The sequence below is a fragment of the Haliotis rubra genome, unplaced genomic scaffold (genome assembly GCF_003918875.1).
Source record: "Haliotis rubra isolate DU_JTF1 unplaced genomic scaffold, ASM391887v1 Scf170, whole genome shotgun sequence".
Classification (NCBI taxonomy): domain Eukaryota; kingdom Metazoa; phylum Mollusca; class Gastropoda; order Lepetellida; family Haliotidae; genus Haliotis; species Haliotis rubra.
In genome coordinates, this window is record NW_025765670.1 from 907,680 (window position 1) to 925,786 (window position 18,107).

Here is an 18,107-nt window from a genome sequence, read left to right on the forward strand (position 1 = left end):
AATATGGAGAAAGGTATGGGCAGAAATCCAAAATGGCTGCCTGGGGAAATGCCCAAACTACCTTTGCTCTTATTTTAAACAACCCAAAACATGACAATGGTGTTTGAAATATGTGTAAAATTCATTATTAGTAAATAAAGTTGCATATGAAAAAGATTTTGTATGAAAATTGTATGGTTTATGGGGAGAACTTACCTCCAACTCATTAAGTCTTTGTACTCTGGGTACAAATCTAAATTTTTCGACATCTACTGCAAATGGTGGTTGCCAATCCTAAAGAAATGGAAATTAAAGACATGATTCACTATACTGTATTGGTAATGGGTTATCATGTCATGAAAAACCTTGTAACTGTCATATTTTTAAAAATCCCATATTTTCTTACTCAATCAAGTAATAGATAATTCATCTGTGTGTATGTATTTTGGCTTTGGAATACCAGCTAATTACTAATAAGAAGAGATTCCAAAAATAAATGGACATATAAAGACAACAGGTCATGAAATAAGGTTGGATCAAACCACACCCTCTTTTCACAAGATACAATTTCAGGGCAAACAACATGTTTGCAAGCCTTTTCAAGACAATTATTTCACACCATAAACTGAACAATCATATCTTTTTGTTATTTTTCACGAAAAATATCAAAAACGGGCTCATGATGTCAAGTTTATGCTTATGTATTCTATGTTTCTAGTCCATACAAGTTTGCTAATTCTTTCAACTTCCTTCATCCTTTTCAAATTATTCATCCAAATTCACTCTCAACAAACACAAATACTAATAGAATCTGATTCTAAACGATTAAGGTGTTTATTGTTACGATAATAGTATCTCTTAGTTTTCTGAGACACGCTGACGCGTCAACTATGGCAAAGATCGGAAGGCCCAGCAAATAACATCTGCAGCTAGAGCAAGGGGTCCTGTTTCCCATTGGCTTGGCTAAAACGTCATTTGTTGGTATTACATTCTATATCTTTGACGTTGGGCATCGAAAAAATAACACCAAATGCTATTAAATCCACCCATATATCAACAAGAATCAACTTTTTAAACTGATATCCAAGAAATTAATGACAGTTCTTAGGTGATAGTCCAAATCTAAACAAAAGCGTCGCCATGTTCTCTGTTGAAGATTGCACGTATGGATAACCTGGGCACAGGACTTAAAGTGTGGACAACAACATCGTTGCACTGTAATAATTCAAATAACACAAACGATCTGAAACATATAACGCACCGGTGGTGGTTTTATTTTGCATATCCCTCCTTTGACGGCAATGGGTCTTATCTTGGCAATATAACCCAATGGATCTGCAAACTCCTCCTCTGTTGGAGTAAAAACCAGTGCCTCAGGAGGAGCCACGAAGTTAACATAGGGGTCATCCATTCCAAACGAATGAGAATAACACTGTATCCTCCAGGAATTATAGGTGACACATGTATTCACTCCACGGAAACAGTATTTTCACATAAAATCCATTGAAAACACCTTCAGTACAACACACCGTAAACGATGCCTAACAACATCCCAAACTGTATCAATCAGCATATCATATAGTTCCCCAACTGTCAACATTTGCATTGAAATCGCATGATTTACCTTCTGTTCTTCCAAATAACACGATCTATTATTCTAAACTATATATCTGAAATTTTCTTTGCTTAGAAGTTTAAAAAAAAAAAATTGCTCAAAAGTACGTGATTTTGCGTATGAATACAGCGTATACTGAGGTCATGCAAATGTCATAGGCAAAACTGTGATACGTTTCACTCTGCATGCTTACATAAAAAAATAAATGTATTCAAATTGATTAATAATGAGACATATAATATTGATTTAATTTGAACTAAAAATGTTGGTAACCAATCATAGTTTGTAACTTAAATGGATTGGAATTTTACTGCGGACCTTCCGTACGCGGAACTTTCAAAATGGCGTCTGCAGGTGCGAGGTAAAGTTGTGCACAGTTCAAATTTGTTTATATCTACAAATATGAGAGATGGTTGGGAAAAATCATCCACACGTTGGGTGCACATACTATATGGCCATTAAAAGACGATCAGAAAGAAAAACGGTGTTGCCATAAATGTAATGTGTTGACAACAGTTGCGGTTGAGACATGCACGAACTTGCAAACGTCTGCTTTAACACTAATGACAGATCTAACAACAGCTAAATTAGTAAATAGATCTTGCCATGATATTCATTTCGAGAAATTGAAAATGTAATACGTTCACACTTGTCTCACACTTGTCACCAATCCTGTGGATGCAACAAAAGTTAGCAACTTTTTCTGCGTTGCTCCCTACAAACGATTTGGCTTTGGAAACATTTTTTTTCGAAATCACCTAGATGTGTGATGCAAATCTTCATCGCACTTTATACACTTTAGCAAATGGCATGCATCCTGATCTAATGACAAATACAACACGAATTACTTAATCAGACTCTCTAGGCTTGAAATACTAGTACTTTGATCTATAGTTTAGATGTAACAATATATTTTCTTATCGAGTTGGAGACAGAGCAATAAAGGTTTTGTATACACCATCTCACTCATTGATGGTATCTAAAATCACTACTACCTCAGTGGAGTAACCTAACGGATAAGGTGTTCGCTCGTTACACCAAAGACCCGGGTTTGATTCCCCACATGGGCACAATGTGTGAAGCCTATTTCTGGTGTTCCGATAAATCTCCACTATAAACCCTGGATGCATCTACGGCTCTGCCCCGTGATTTTATTTCCTCCCTTGGCTGGCTTTGTAACCAATCAGGTGTCTATGCTGGGAAGTTGAATTTACCAATCACAACTCACTATCGCGTCTTTTATCTATCCGTTTAAACTTGGCAACATAATTGTTGCAGAGGTACTCTGAAAGAGGTAGAAAGAGTTCTTGCATATATTTCTAAGGTTTCATCCCTATCAATTTGTCTGTATGATTTCCCCCCAAATCTGAGTCACATTGCAAACAAACCTTCGCAGCTGCGACCGCTATCTTTGTTGACACTGGCAAGCTTGGTTGTAATGGCAGCTTAGCTGATTGGGTACTGTGAGAATGTGGAGCCAGCAAAGGGAGGTAATAAAATTATTGGGCCAAGCCATAGATGCATCCAGGGTATACTGGAGATTTATCGGAACGTATACCCTGGAGATTATAGAGGATGCCCTTAATGGTGAATCAGCACTATCAGATCTTCCACTAAAATGTTCCAATCAGAGTACTGTATGTCAGGTGACTTTTCTAATCAGCCCCATGGCTTTGAAATCCTTGGCATAAGGAGCAAGTCCTTCAGATAAACATACCTGATTCCTGTAAATCATAACGGCCAAGATGTTATTTTGCTGTTAATTTTCATACACCTTGTCCCAAAAGGGAGTACAACTAGTAGTCCCATTAAATCTGTTAAGATGCTTTGCTCACTCATGCAATAGATTTAGAAGCCTTTTAGCTGATTAGAAAATTTATGCAATGCAGTCGTTTTTCCTAGTATCGGAGTGAGAGGTCTTAACTTAACGAGACTGTACCTTTAAAGGAATATTTGAGTTCAGGGTGGGTATTGTTTGGTAGGTAAATAATTCAGAATCATACCAGTACGGAAATTAAATTGACTTGTGGTTGAAAGCTGGCAGCTGATTGGATCCAGCACCTAATCGGGGTGGTGGGGTAACCTTGTGGTTAAAGCGTTCGTTCATCACGCTGAAGACCCAGGTTCAATTGCCCACATGGGTACAATGTGTGAGTCCCATATCTGGTGTCCCACGCCATGATATTGCTATAAGCAGCGTATAACTCACTCACTCCAGCACCTACACATTCTTCATTCATCTCTGATGGTCAAACCTCAATCTGGAGGCTTGTCTGACACACTTTCCCATGGAGATGTAGGATATTGGAATAATGAGTGAGTTAAGTTTTACGCCGCACTCAGAAATATTCCAGCTATATTGCAGCATTCTGTGAATTATCGAGTCTGGACCAGACAATCCAGTGATCAACAGCATGAGCATCGATCTATGCACCTGGGCACTGGGGAACCAAGCCAGTGAGCCTGACCACTATTGCTGGTATTGGCATACAACCGGTGTAGGATGCATCACGATACTAAAATTTTAGTCATGACGATATATTGCCCAAGTATTGTGCACTGAAGTTACGATCGAATCGAATACATCGATGTATCGTGTATCACGGCCCATTTGAAGTATCGTATCAGGATACATGACAATGTAAAACTTTGTATCGATTCACTGTATTGGTGGCCCTTGGATCGTTGCGTATTGATGAATCGTCCCACCACTACTGACCACTTGAACCTGTTAGTTGCCTCTTACGACAAGAATGGGTTACTGAAGATCATCCTAACCCAGATCTCCATGGGTCCATATTGGAATAAAGATCTGATTATATCATAATAGGTAAATTGAATGAATTATGATGTCTTAATGCAATTATGTTTTGTAGTAGAGACACAGAATCATAAACCAATTTCAATTTTAATTTTCCAGTCCTGGCAGATCAAAAAAGTCAGTTCGCTCACCAAGGACACCCCAGTCCCGTAAGAATGCTGGAGATAGGAGTCAGTTGAATAACAGCTTTGAAGAAAACATGAACAACAACAGCTTCAGCAAGAAATCTTCCAAATCTCCAGATCTCCCAAGCATCAATGAAAGATTGGGTAAGTTCTCTGAGTGAATATCCCATTGACACTTCAGTTCAAAATTCACCATGATTTATAAATGCATTTCCATTGAGGCTGAAGTAACTGTGTGTTTGTTGTGTACTGCCGCATTCAGGCGGTGGGGTAGCCTAGTGGTTAAAGCGTTCGCCTGTCACACCGAAGGCCTGGGTTCGATTCCCCACATGGGTACAATGTGTGAAGCCTATTTCTGGTGTTCCCTGCCGTGATATTGCTGGAATATTGCCAAAAGTGGCGTAAAACTATACTTACTCACTCACTACTGCCGCATTCAGCAATGTCCGAGCTATATGACAGTGGTCTGTAAATAATCGAGCCAAGGCCAGGACAATCCAGTGATTGACACAAGCATTGATCCACATCAATATTGGAGATGATAATATTCACTCATGGGTGGGTGGGCTGTCTAAGGCGCCAGGCTTGTGATCCAGTGAGCTTGAGGTGAGGGATCGAGCCCACCTGTGACCGAGTATGAAAACCTTGGAGTCAACTTGCAGTGTGCAGACTCTTTCAGTGTTGTCACAACCCCTAGTGTACAGTACACAACCCTGTGCACTTAAAAGAACCCATGAATCCGTTGGTAAATGACCAGATGGTGGTCACATGAAAATGTGCAAACACCTAGTTGCAGATGCAACGTGTGCCTAGTTTACGTGCAGTAAAACCTGGACATAGTACTGTGACTATGTGTCCCAGTTCATCCGGCTGTAAATGGGTACCTCGTAAGGATGGGAGAGCCGCAATAACTTGATGCACCTAGTGGCTGCAAGAGGTGTATGATCCCCATGGAGTTGAGATTGATAATACTTTCTGCTGTTGAGATTGACATCCAATGATCAAGGGTAAAAACCCAGCGTCTTGAGCATGTATAAGTGCATGGATATGTGCGCTATATATATATCCTAAAATAATAAAGATCCGGGTTAGAATTGGTCTTCAGTAACCCTTGTTTGAGGCTACTAATGGGATCAGGTGGTCAGGCTCGCTGACTTGGTTGACACATGTCATCGTATCCCAATCGCGTAGATCAACGTTCATGCTGTTGATGGGGTGGTGGGGTAGCCTAGTGGTTAAAGCGTTCGCTCCTCACGCCGAAGGCCCGGGTTCGATTCCCCACATGGGTACAAGTTGTGAAGCCCATTTCTGGTGTCCCCGCCGTGATATTGCTGGAATATTGCTAAAAACGGCATAAAACCATACTCAGCCAGCATGTTGTTGATAACTGGATTGTCTGGTCCAGACTGGATTATTTACAGACTGCCGCCATGTAGCTGGAATATTGCTGAGTGCGGCGTTACAGAACAATCAATCATCTGCTGTATGAAGACACTAGATCGTGTGATGCTTCAGGTCATCTTCGTCCCTCGCGAGAGCTGCTGGAGTACTACAGGAAGAAGATAGCCGAGTATGATGATGAACATGATCAAGTTGTGTGTAAACTGGAGGAATATAAAGTCACATATGAGGACCAGGTACTTATTTCAGACAGCGTTTATGGTGGATATGTTATTGAATCCCCTGTGAATGGAATGTAAGGTACGGCTAATGTTGAATGCCGTACCCTGGTGCTTCTTGCCCCCATTGTTTGTACTTGAACAACATTGGAATTCTGGGGTCAGTGGGGTATCCTAATGGTTAGAGCATCCGCTCGTCACACTGAAGATCCGGGTCCCCACATGGGTACAATTTGTGAAGCCCAATTGTATCCCTACCATGTTATTCTGGAATTTTGCTGAAAGTGGCATAAAACTGTGATACATGTGGAAATATTGCTGACTGTGGTATGAATCAACATGCACTCACTGCAGTGTATGCCTGTGTTGCAGCTGAACTAGAACCATTGGTCAAATTAAAGTCCTTTAAGTCTTCTGTGGGGTTTGAATCAGCAGACTCATTAAATCTTTATCCTTAAAATTTGGGTTATGAAAAGGCCCATTGCGTATGTAAAGATACATGCTTAATTTCCAACACTAATGACGTCATTGTTGATGCAGCACAAGATGCAGTGGGAGTTGCGGCAGCGGGAGGAGGAGATTGTAGAGTTGCAGAAGGCTCTCAGCGACATGCAGATCTACTTGTTCCAGGAGAGGGAGCATGTACTCCGACTCTACTCAGAAAATGATCGGCTCAAGGTACAGTATTGGAACACTGATGCAAACCTAATTAAACAAACTCTGAAACGTACAAAATATTCAGCAAATTAGTATTTTCCATTGTCTACAAATGTGAAGATCTATGTAGATTTGTGTGCTTGTGTGAAGGTCGTGTGTGTCCGTCCGTTGCATGTGTTTGTCTGAGAAGCCTGTGTTTGTGTGAGAGGTATGTGTATGTGACATATTTGTGTGACAGATATGTGTGATTGGGTGACAGATCCATGTGTGGGACAGATTGTTGTATGACAGGTCCATGTGATTGTGTGACATGTGTGATTGTGTGACATACCTATGTGTTTGTGTGACAGGTCTGTGTGTTTGTAGGACAGAGATGTGTATATGACGGGTCCATGTGATTGTGTGACATACCTATGTGTTTGTGTGACATACCTATGTGTTTGTGTGACAGGTCTGTGTGTTTGTAGGACAGAGATGTGTGTATGACAGGTCCATATGATTGTGTGACATACCTATGTGTTTGTGTCACAGGTCTGTGTGTTTGTTGGACAGATATGTGTATATGACGGGTCCATGTGATTGTGTGACATACCTATGTGTTTGTGTGACATACCTATGTGATTGTGGGACAGATATATGTGATTGTTGGACAGATATATGTGATTGTGTGACATATATGTGATTGTGTGACAGATATATGTGATTGTGTGACAGATATGTATGATTGTGACAAAGCCATGTTTGTGTGACATATGTATGATTGTGTGACAAATCCATGTTTGTGTGACATGCATGACTGTATGACAGATGTGATTGTGTGACAGATCTGTGTGTTTGTATGACAGATGTGTGTATGTGACAGGTATGTTTGTGTGACATATGTATTTTTTGTGACAGATGTGTGTGTGTGTGTGACAGGTCCATGTGTTTATGTGACATGTGCTTGTGTGACAGATTCGTGTTTGTGACAGATCCTTGTGTTCGTGAGAGATGTGTGTTTGTGTGACAGATCTCTGTGTGTGCGACAGATCGATTTGTTTGTGACAGATTGGTGTGATTGTGTGACAGTTCCATGTGTTTGTGTGACATATGTGATTGTGTGACAGGTCCATTTGTGTTTGTGTGAGATGTGTGTTTTTGGGTGACAGATCAGTGTATTTGTGTGAGATGTGTGTGTTTGTATGATAGATTGTGTGACATGTCCATGTGTGAGATGTGTGTGTTTGTATGATAGATTGCGTGACATGTCCATATGTTTGTATGAGATGTGTGTGACAGATCAGTGTATTTGTGTGAGATGTATGTGTTTGTATGACAGATGTGTGTGATTGTGTGACATGTCCATGTGTGTTTGTGTGACAGATCTGTGATGTGTGTGTGACAGATGTGTGTGATTGTGTGGCATGTCCATGTGTGTTTGTGTGACAGATCTGTGATGTGTGTGTGACAGATGTGTGTGATTGTGTGGCATGTCCATGTGTGTTTGTGTGACAGATCCGTGTGTTTGTGTTAGATGTGTTTGTATGACAGATGTGTGTGACATGTCCATGTGTGACAGATCCATATGTTTGTGTAACATAGTCATGTGTTTGTGTGACAGATGTGTCTATGTTCTTGTATTTTGTGACAGGTCCATATGCTTGTGTGACAGATCCATGTGTTTGTGTGACAGATCCATATGTTTGTGTGACAGATCCATGTGATTGTGTGACAGGTCAGTGTGTTTGTGTGACAGATCCATGTGATTGTGTGAGATGTTGATGTGTGACTGTGTGACAGATCCATGTGTTTGTGTGACAGATCCATGTGTTGTGTGACAGGTCCATGTGTTGTGTGACAGATCCATGCATTTGTGTAACAGATCCGGGAGCTGGAGGACAAGAAAAAGATTCAACAGTTGCTGGCCCTAGGGACGACACCTGACAGTGAGATCACATACTTCATGAAGGAGCCTCCAGCTAAAGCCATTGTAGAACAGAAACTGCCAAGGAAGGCAGGTAACCAGGACAACCGGACACACCATCAGCAGCACAAATGTAGGTGATGCGAACAGTGTGCTATTCTATCAATGTACTACTGAAGTTAAAGCTTGGTTTGAAATATTTTGAACATTTTATTCATTTTATTGAAACTGCTTCCTGTCTGATTTATTGTGTTCCTGTTATCAGGATAATCAAAATATGTACAGGACATCTCTGTGTAAGCAGAAAAATTGTTGATTGACTTTTTTGTATGACGTCATGGATTCAGAGTCGTTAACACTTATTTGTAACACATGTTTAGTGAGTACATGAGATTGTAATGTTATATTTTTAATACTGGCAGTTTCATAAACTGCAAATGAGTGTTAATAATATTAAACGTGTATAAGGAAAAGGGTTGTATAGTTTCTTAACAAGATATTCTAATCAAACCATATCCTGTCATCCAAGTAATCTGGACAGCAGTAAAAGTTATATAAATTCATGTATTGTCTTCACTAAATCTGTTATCACAGTCACAGATAATCTGGTTCACAATGTCATCCAGTTGTCTAAGGCATTCCAATGACCCTAAATCTAAACAGGATCTGCTGATCACAGGTTCAAATCCCTTTATTAAGTATAGACAGACAATCCAGTGATTATTATCATGAGCACTGATTTATGCAACTGGGATATAATCACACATGTCAATGAAGTCAAGGAAACCGATCCCGTTTGTCGCCTCTTATGACAAGCATAGGTTGCTGAAGATCAATTTCAACCCAGATCTTTACAGGTTAAAGATACAAGTTTAGGTTTATCGTTTTATTCATTGAGTAATAAGATGTACAGTGTAATCTGAATTTACGATTCAGGCTTGAAGCGACTTCAGTTCTGATCCTTCTTTAACCAGAAACGATTTGCAGTCCCACAGCCTCATGCTTCAAACTTTGTTTCCAGTAAAGAAGAAACAGGTAGCACTGAGTGACCGAAGGACGTCGCTGTCGCCAGACCCAGAGGCCAAGTATCAGCATGACAACCAGGCCTTGTGTCTTCAGGTGGAGGCCCTCCAGGCCCAGATGGAGGAACAGGCCAAGCTGGCGAAGGAACAGGCTGAGGCCATGCTGGAGGACCAAGGGTCAAAGAAGAAGAGTTCGAGACTCGCAGACAGCGGGATGAGGACAAGATCAGAACTCTCACTGAAAAGTAAATACATGATTTTTTACCTTATCCTGCATTACTCCTTAATGCATTTACTGCTTTCCCTTGACAAGACAAAGCTGTGCGATGGAAACATCGAAGAGAAGTTGTTCCAACTAAGCGAGCTGCCATATTGCCATTGCACTGCGCCCATGGTCCCGGAAGAAGCTGATGTCACAAGGGAAAGCAGTAAATGCATTAAGGAGTAATGCAGGATAACTATACAAATATAAAACATATCTAGATTTTACTGGGTTTATCATAGTGGTAACACTAGTGAATGTGGCAGTGTTCTTCTTCAAAGTTAGATTTGACTGATGAAGTTGGTGTTAAAGTAAATATATCCATTATCAAAAAAGGGCTTGAATTAAGAGACTGCCAAATGCAAGCTCATATTTATACCAACTTGTATCCAGTCCATGTTTATATGACATGACTTCAGCTTGCAAAGAGAAAGGCTTGGAGCAGTGACTCTAATGACTACATGGACAGTGACTGAATGACCGTTACTGTTCATGTCATACATGGATCCTTTCTAAATCATCAATACCAAAACTCAAGCATTATGAATTTTGTTATTAAACATCAGGTGCAACTTCTTTTTCTCTCGTGCAGCAAGGTGAATACCTCAGGTTGCACCAGTTACAAGTTTCCTTCCCTTAAAATGAGTCCTGAAAAAAACATCCACGAATAAGTTTAAACATTACTCTGTATGGTAAATGAAAACCTTTTTGAAATCACTATCAGGACACATGGCAAAAAGTTAATGTGTTAATTTAGAACCCTAATTTTCAAGTTTTTTTCCAGTTCCAAACAGTTTCATAGTGTGACTCTGTATTTGATGTAGAGGCAAATAGATCCATCATGGAGCTCAAACTGCAATATGTTTATCAATTCAAAACTCCTCATAGAATCAGTGTCTCATTTTCAATCTATGAAACTAGACACCTGTGGAGAATACTACCTTTGGAGATTCCAGCAGAATTTTTCAAGTAATATGTACTTGCTATTCTTGGCAGCTGTGTTGGCAGACATGGACAAAGGGGAGATAATGTGAAATTTGTTACCTTGGGTTATCTCCCTTGAAGTATTAATGTATGAGAACCATAGGTTACACACCACCAAATGTTTTCCCATAGACTTCTATAGTAACCTTATATATTTTTTTTAAATATCCAGGCTATCAACAGCCATTCCATGTACACATAGGTACACTCTGGCCTTTAAACTACCATAAAACAAAATAAAAGGCCAACTTGTCCTGCTCCTTTTGCGAGCACAGGAAGCAGAACACATCAACCCCAGTTCTGCACCAAATGTCACCTACTGGAAAATATCTGTACACACAATAAGCATAAGTGATGGTGATAAAAATGACAGCACTAAATACTTAAAATTGTGGTCAGTTTTAATTACTGGTTGGATGTACTTTTAAAAAACATAAACGTCTTACACTATTTTATCCAATCACAGCTGTCACATGTCTCTGTCTCTCTTCACTTGTTTACATACGGCTCTTGCTCAGGGAGCATGTGATACTGATTTAGTGTAGTGGAACCCATACCAGTGCTCATGTGTTTCAACGAAGTAAACAACTGAGACCTGCATAACTTCTGGACTTTCCTGCCACATTATGCTGATACACTGAGATACAACTGGAATATTATTCAAAGCAGTGTTAAACCAACAGAGATATGTGATGGTAGACTTATTAGTCAGCTTCAAGGCATTCTTTAATTCAGTTGACATTGCACTTCGGGAAACATCTCAGGATTGAATTTGTCTTTATTTGACATCAGGTGATGGACACAGTGCCTCATCTTAGCAAATTCCGTGAATCGCTTTGTAAGTCTCTGCTCAAATGATAACATAATCATGTGACATACTGATGTTCATCGGAAATGAACAACATTTTTGCTCGGTAGTCTTCATTTAGACTTGGTCACCTGCTACTGTCAGTATTAATTTAACCTTGCTACATTTCAGATTGCATAAGACACAAGACTTGCTGTATGACAGTACGAAAGACTTCCTGGAACTACGCTACCAGGGTCGAGCCAATGAGCGGGGATGGATGGCCGAGAAGGATGACTTACTTCGTGAGATGGACGAGTGTAAACAGAGGCTGACTACCAGCGGGAAGGACACGGTCATCAACGTCACTGATGCAGGTTACGAGAGAGGCCACTATGCTGAAGAACTTCAGGTATGTAGCCGGTCTAGGTAACCAGGCAACTCCGTGTTGTAATGGCTGCTTTCGGGTCTTGTTTATCTATCTGAGACATCGTTAGGATATCATGTAAAAAGATTGTCCTCTATTCCAACTCAAGAATTTTGTAAATATCATTACTTGTGGCTTGATAATATTGTTATGGGTGATGAAACATATTTTGCAAATATAATGTACAGTTTTAGATTGTGATGAGTATACTTGGTGTAATTAGTTTTAGCTTGGGGTGAGGGGCCTTCGCTTGAGCGAGAAATTGTTATGTAACTAGTGGTACAGCTTGGGATTTGATGAATTCAGCTTTGGTGAGTTAATTGAATGTGGCCAGCCAGCTTATAGGGAGAAGCTCGGTGATTCTGATCTAGCTGGGATGTTTCTTGAGGACAGGATGTGTCCAGTTGTGGTTGTACCCATAATGTGAATTCACAAACTTGCACCCACGTCGGGACTGTGTCAAATGGAAACTAGGAAATAATGGTGTACAGGAAGGATTTAAAAATGAGGTGACTATGCCATATTGCTTTTTGCCCATAATATATCTATGACAATTTCTCTTCACTTTCCACATTTGTAAATTGGTTTGGATTTCCCTGTAAATTCAAGTGTTGGGCTCAGAAAAATCAGGAGAGAGTGAAGCATGAGGCCAGAGGGTGGCGACACCTGTTCCCGCGCTTACGGCAGGGGAGGTAACTCGTGGGTGAGTACCAATTAGTGATTTTACATTGAAGGGAGCTTCAATTAAGGAGATACAAGTGTTCCACTATGTTCGCAAGAGGAAGGGGACAAGCAAAAGAGCATGAGTCAGGATAAGTATAAAATATCAATTTTACTCAGAAAATTACATTTTTGCAAATATAATGTACAGTTTTAGATAGTGATGAGTATACTTGGTGTAATTAGTTTTAGCTTGGGGTGAGGGGCCTTTGCTTGAGCGAGAAATTGTTATGTAACTAGTGGTACAGCTTGGGATTTGATGAATTCAGCTTTGGTCAGTTAATTGAATGTGGCCAGCCAGCTTATAGGGAGAAGCTCGGTGATTCTGATCTAGCTGGGATGTTTCTTGAGGACGGATTTTGCCAGTTGTGGTTGTACCCATAATGTGAATTCACAAACTTGCACCCACGTCGGGACTGTGTCAAATATGGAAACTAGGAAATAATGGTGTACAGGAAGGATTTAAAAATGAGGTGACTATGCCATATTGCTTTGCCCATAATATATCTATGACAATTTCCTCTTCACTTTCCACATTTGTAAATTGGTATCCTGTATCAGCCTTCTGTTAGGATAATATAAATAAATCTTCCTGAATTAGTCAGATTGTTGTGTGATCCATTTTCATTGTTACGAGTGAATTGGTGTCATATACCCCTTTATCACACCTTCACTCATAACAATATCCTGTGACCTTCCATGACCTGAATTGCTGTAGTATAGTTGGCAGTCATTAAGAAGGTGTTGGAATGTTTAATCTATTTAAAGTAGTGGTTATTTCCTCTCATCGATGTATTTTCTGTTTCTACTGAGATATATTTTGTCTATACACAGAACAATGGAAACATCACTGTGTTAACAGATAAAAACATAGAAGTGAATAGTTTTGGGACATGTATTCAAAGTAATGCCTCACAAATGCTAATTGTTTCCAGATTAAGTTGGTATTCAATTAAGCTAACATTGGAAGTTTACGATTGAAGGGTCTAAATAATTGTCAGAAAATGATGCTTCTGTATATATTCATGTTTGGGAATACCCAGTGGTTGCCCCGAGAATGTGCAAGTAGTTTCGTCAGTGTTTACACTATTTCAAGAACACATTCTTGTGGAAAATGTGTGAACATCAGTTTCTTATTGTTCTAACACTTACAAATGTCAGTTCGGTGTTGTTCATATACTTATGATCGTCAGTTTGGTGTTGTTCATATACTTATGATCGTCAGTTTGGTGTTGTTCATATACTTATGATCGTCAGTTTGGTGTTGTTCATATACTTATGATCGTCAGTTTGGTGTTGTTCATATACTTATGATCGTCAGTTTGGTGTTGTTCATATACTTATGATCGTCAGTTTGGTGTTGTTCATATACTTATGATCGTCAGTTTGGTGTTGTTCATATACTTATGATCGTCAGTTTGGTGTTGTTCATATACTTACAATCGTCAGTTCGATGTTGTTCATATACTTACGATCGTCAGTTTCATGGTGTTCATACGCTTACAAACGTCGGTTTCGCGTTGTTCATACACTTACAAACATCAATTTTGGGTTGTTTAAATATTTATGAACATCAGTTTCACGTTGTTCATACACTTTCAAACATCAATTTTAGGTTGTTTATACATTTACGAACATCAGTTTCACGTTGTTCACACACTTACGAACGTCAATGTCGTGTTGCTCTTACACTTGCAAACGTCAGTTTCATGGTCATTGGATGGATGTCACATCCAATGGAAACTCCACACTCAAAAGTTATGCCTCCATAAACACACAAATATTGAAGTGAATGCTTGATGTGTTTTGTTCCCGCCACCAGTCCCTGGAGTACCAGCTGCAGCAGTCCCAGAAGGTGGGGACATGTACCGGGAACAGGTCATACAGCTGGAGGACGAGCTGTCACGCATCAGGGAGGAGGGTGACGTCACGCGGGAGATATTCAAGGTAACACTCAAACCTGCCAAATGTCTCAAGTTTTGTTCAGCAAGAAAGACAATTTTCTTGCATATTTACAAGTCTCCTTTAGTTTATTAAGAAAAACAATTTGCTTGCATATTCGCAACTAAACTACATGGAAATGGCACAGTGGGGTAGCCTAGTGGTTAAAACGTTCGCTTGTCACGCCGAAGACCCGGGTTCGATTCCCCACATGGGTACAATGTGTGAAGCCCATTTCTGGTGTTCCCCGCCGTGATATTGCTGGAATAATGCTAAAAGTGGTGTACAACTAAACTCACTCACTCACTCAAAGGTTCATTGTATCTGACTTTGTACCATTGTTATTTGAATTGTTCAGGTATATACATTGATACAGACATGTTGCCATGGAAACACTGGGAGTATCATCGACCGTCTCTGTGGTGTAGTGGTTAGAGCGTCCGCCCGGAGAGCGGAAGGTCGCGGGTTCGATCCCCGACCGCATCATACCAAAAGACGTTAAAATATGGTACTTGTTGGTCCCTGCCTGGCGCTCGGCATTAATGGGTACAACAAGGACTGGTCGGCTTGGAGTCAGTATAATGTGTCTGAGTGAGGTATTCATGCTTCACTGCGGCATGGTATCTCAGTGGGCTAGCACTATAAAACCAGCTTAAGTCTGGGCTAGTACAAGCAGCCGCACATACACACGCATACACGTCGTCATATGAGCAAAATATTCTCAAGCACGACGTTAAACCCAATTTCACCTCACCTCACCTTGAGTATCATCAATAAGACTACTCATATGATTACACAATTCCATTTAGAAAGTGGTCAAATGTAACATACGTTATATTTGGGATTACACTTTCTTAGTAAAGTACAGATTCTACTACTTTTTGGGGTTGAGTTCCATCCGGAATTCGAACCCACACCCTCAGAGTCAGGCACCTAATCACCATCACACAAAGTCAGCCGCCTACTCATAAATAATTAGGTTGATATATTGTTCTCATGCTCCTTCTCTTCTTTACTTCTCCTTTTCCTCATCAGCGTAATCATTCTTTTCCTCCTCCTATTCTTCTCTTACTTCGCTTTTTCATCATAATCTTTCTCCTATTCTCCTCCTCCTCCTTCAAACTGATTGATTAATTGCTGATACCACATGTGTTGTGACACGTTGACACAAGTACCTGCTGGTTTGATGTGTAGGATCGCAGCGACAAGATGACGAAGCGGCTGCAGCTGATGAACCAGCGTTACGCAGACCTGGAACGGCGGCGCAACCTGGAGGTCGAGGGCTTCAAGAATGACATAAAAAATCTCAGAAGCAGACTGAAAGATGTCGAGAAACAGCTGTATAAGGTAATAGCTATTTCATTTAAAGAGGGGGTGGCGGGGTAGCCTAGTGGTTAAAGCGTCCTCTTGTCACGCCGAAGACCTGGGTTTGATTCCCTGCATGGGTACAATGTGTGAAGCCCATTTGTGGTTATCCCGCGCCGTGATATTGCTGGAATATTGCTAAAAGCGATGTAAAACTAAACTCACTCACTGACTCATTAAATGTGGTATTTTGGGGTCTTTGTATGTGAAACTATGTCTGTCTGTAGGCTTTTGTGTTTTCATAGCAAATTTCTCAGTATCATGACTGACCCACTTTTCTTATATAAAAATAATTCTATATACTTGGAATATATCTGTTTCTTCTGTAAGTCAGTGCATATAGAATGACACTGGCAGTGTTGTAGTGCTGACCAGACACATGATGTAGGGGGAGATAATTTGTACAGCATGTTTCCTTATTATGTCCCTTTGACCACTATTTACATGTACTGTGTCAGCTTTGTTCACCTCAGGTTCCTCTTAATGTCTGAGCTTCTACTTTCTTAAACTATTTAGAGAAGAAATTACTTTGAAAACTTTAATGATTTTGAATGGAACATTTTTTAACTTCCCTGACATTTTCTATACTGTTTATTGTGAAGTAATGATAAACTAGTTAGCGATGATTATTTTTTATTATGCATTCTAATACTCCAAGGTAAAACGTTCAGGGGTATAGAGTAGTTATACTAAAGAATTCCAGCAATATAAGACTAAAATTTGTTTAAAACTCAAATTTGCTGACATTAGCGACTAATTGGCATCTGTACAATATCTTACGGTATGTTTACCTGTGCAATTATGCATGAATCCTTTTATGCAACTGTGCATACTATGCAGGGTGGTGGGATATCCCAGTGCTTAATGCGTTTGTTCATCTTGCTTAAGACCTAGGGTTGATTCCCCAAATGGAAACAATGTGTGAAGCCCTTTCTTAGTGTCCCCTATATTGCTGGAATGATGCAAAAACTCACTTGCGTAGTATGCATGTAGCATAAAAATGCAATCTGCCAAAATAATGTGTTGACATTATACTATTAAACCAACTGGGATTTTATTGTAATTATTGGGCTCTTAGATTTACAAAACCTGGACTGCCATTTCCTAACTTTGAAAGTAGAGTTTGTTCGTGTCCAGTCGGAATGTTTCTTTTGTGAATATTCAGCTCTGATTACATTGCGGCTTCAGGTTACTCTGGGCTTCACTGAGGACATGGACATTCAAAGGCCGGACGATCTGGACTTGCAGGTTCTCCGGAATGTCCGCTTCACGGCCAGCAAGTCCAAGAAGATGATGGGGGAGCTGAAGAACCTCAAGGCCAAAGTTTACGGACTTGAAAGTGACCTCAAACACTTGTGACATCGTTGACAGACTTTTAACAAGTTCATTCCATAAGTTATTGCTCTCCAACCACTGTGATATGTCAGGTCACTTGCTGATCAATCAAAACAAAGACCATGGTTTTGTTAGCTGTACCATTTTAATGTCATAATCTGATAGCTTTCTGTGTCTTGCTGAATCAGCTCAATCAACTCACTTCAAGTTTGGGGGCGGTGGGGTAGTCTAGTGGTTAAAGCGTTGGCTAGTCACGCTGAAGACCCGGGTTCGATTCCCCACATGAGTACAATGAGTGAAGCCCATTTCTGGTGTCCCCCGCCGTGATATTGCTGGAATATTGCTAAAAGCGGCGTAAAACCAAACTCAGTCAGTCACTTTTAGTTTGGCCCACCTCATCATCAATAAAAGCTATTGGACGTCATCATACTTAATAGCTATGTGACCTCATTATCAATAATAGATATTCATGGTAATGTAAATCTTATGAAGTATTTTAGCTACAGAAATAAAAGCCAGTTCCGTTAAAATGTGGATGTGGTCAT

At 40.1% G+C, this 18,107-nt stretch overlaps 2 protein-coding genes across 6 annotated transcripts in view; one reads left to right on the top strand and one right to left on the bottom strand.

The window, feature by feature from the left end:
* The window catches only part of LOC124272523 (lysine-specific demethylase 5A-like), a 48,725-nt gene extending 47,120 nt beyond the window's left edge, over nt 1-1,605 (bottom strand). For 2 of the 5 annotated variants that reach the window (XM_046707731.1, XM_046707729.1), the window contains exons 1-2: nt 1,241-1,604; nt 196-273 (exon numbers count right to left, since the gene is read on the bottom strand). In XM_046707731.1, coding sequence (XP_046563687.1) covers nt 196-273; nt 1,241-1,390 — 228 coding nt within the window. In that variant the 5' untranslated portion in view covers nt 1,391-1,604. Of the gene's footprint in view, nt 1-195; nt 274-1,240 lie in introns of all 5 variants that reach the window. The other 3 variants (XM_046707732.1, XM_046707730.1, XM_046707733.1) reach the window with 3 other exon arrangements.
* Nucleotides 1,606-1,929: 324 nt separating this feature from the next.
* Nucleotides 1,930-17,846, top strand: LOC124272529 (coiled-coil domain-containing protein 77-like). Its single transcript, XM_046707739.1, is given in 12 exon segments — nt 1,930-1,955; nt 4,515-4,684; nt 6,056-6,177; nt 6,700-6,837; nt 8,678-8,852; nt 9,741-9,911; nt 9,914-9,986; nt 11,967-12,186; nt 14,744-14,777; nt 14,780-14,868; nt 16,057-16,209; nt 17,416-17,846. Coding segments are annotated over 12 exon segments (1,536 nt in total). The 5' UTR covers nt 1,930-1,935; the 3' UTR covers nt 17,587-17,846.
* The last annotated feature ends 261 nt before the right edge of the window (nt 17,847-18,107 follow it).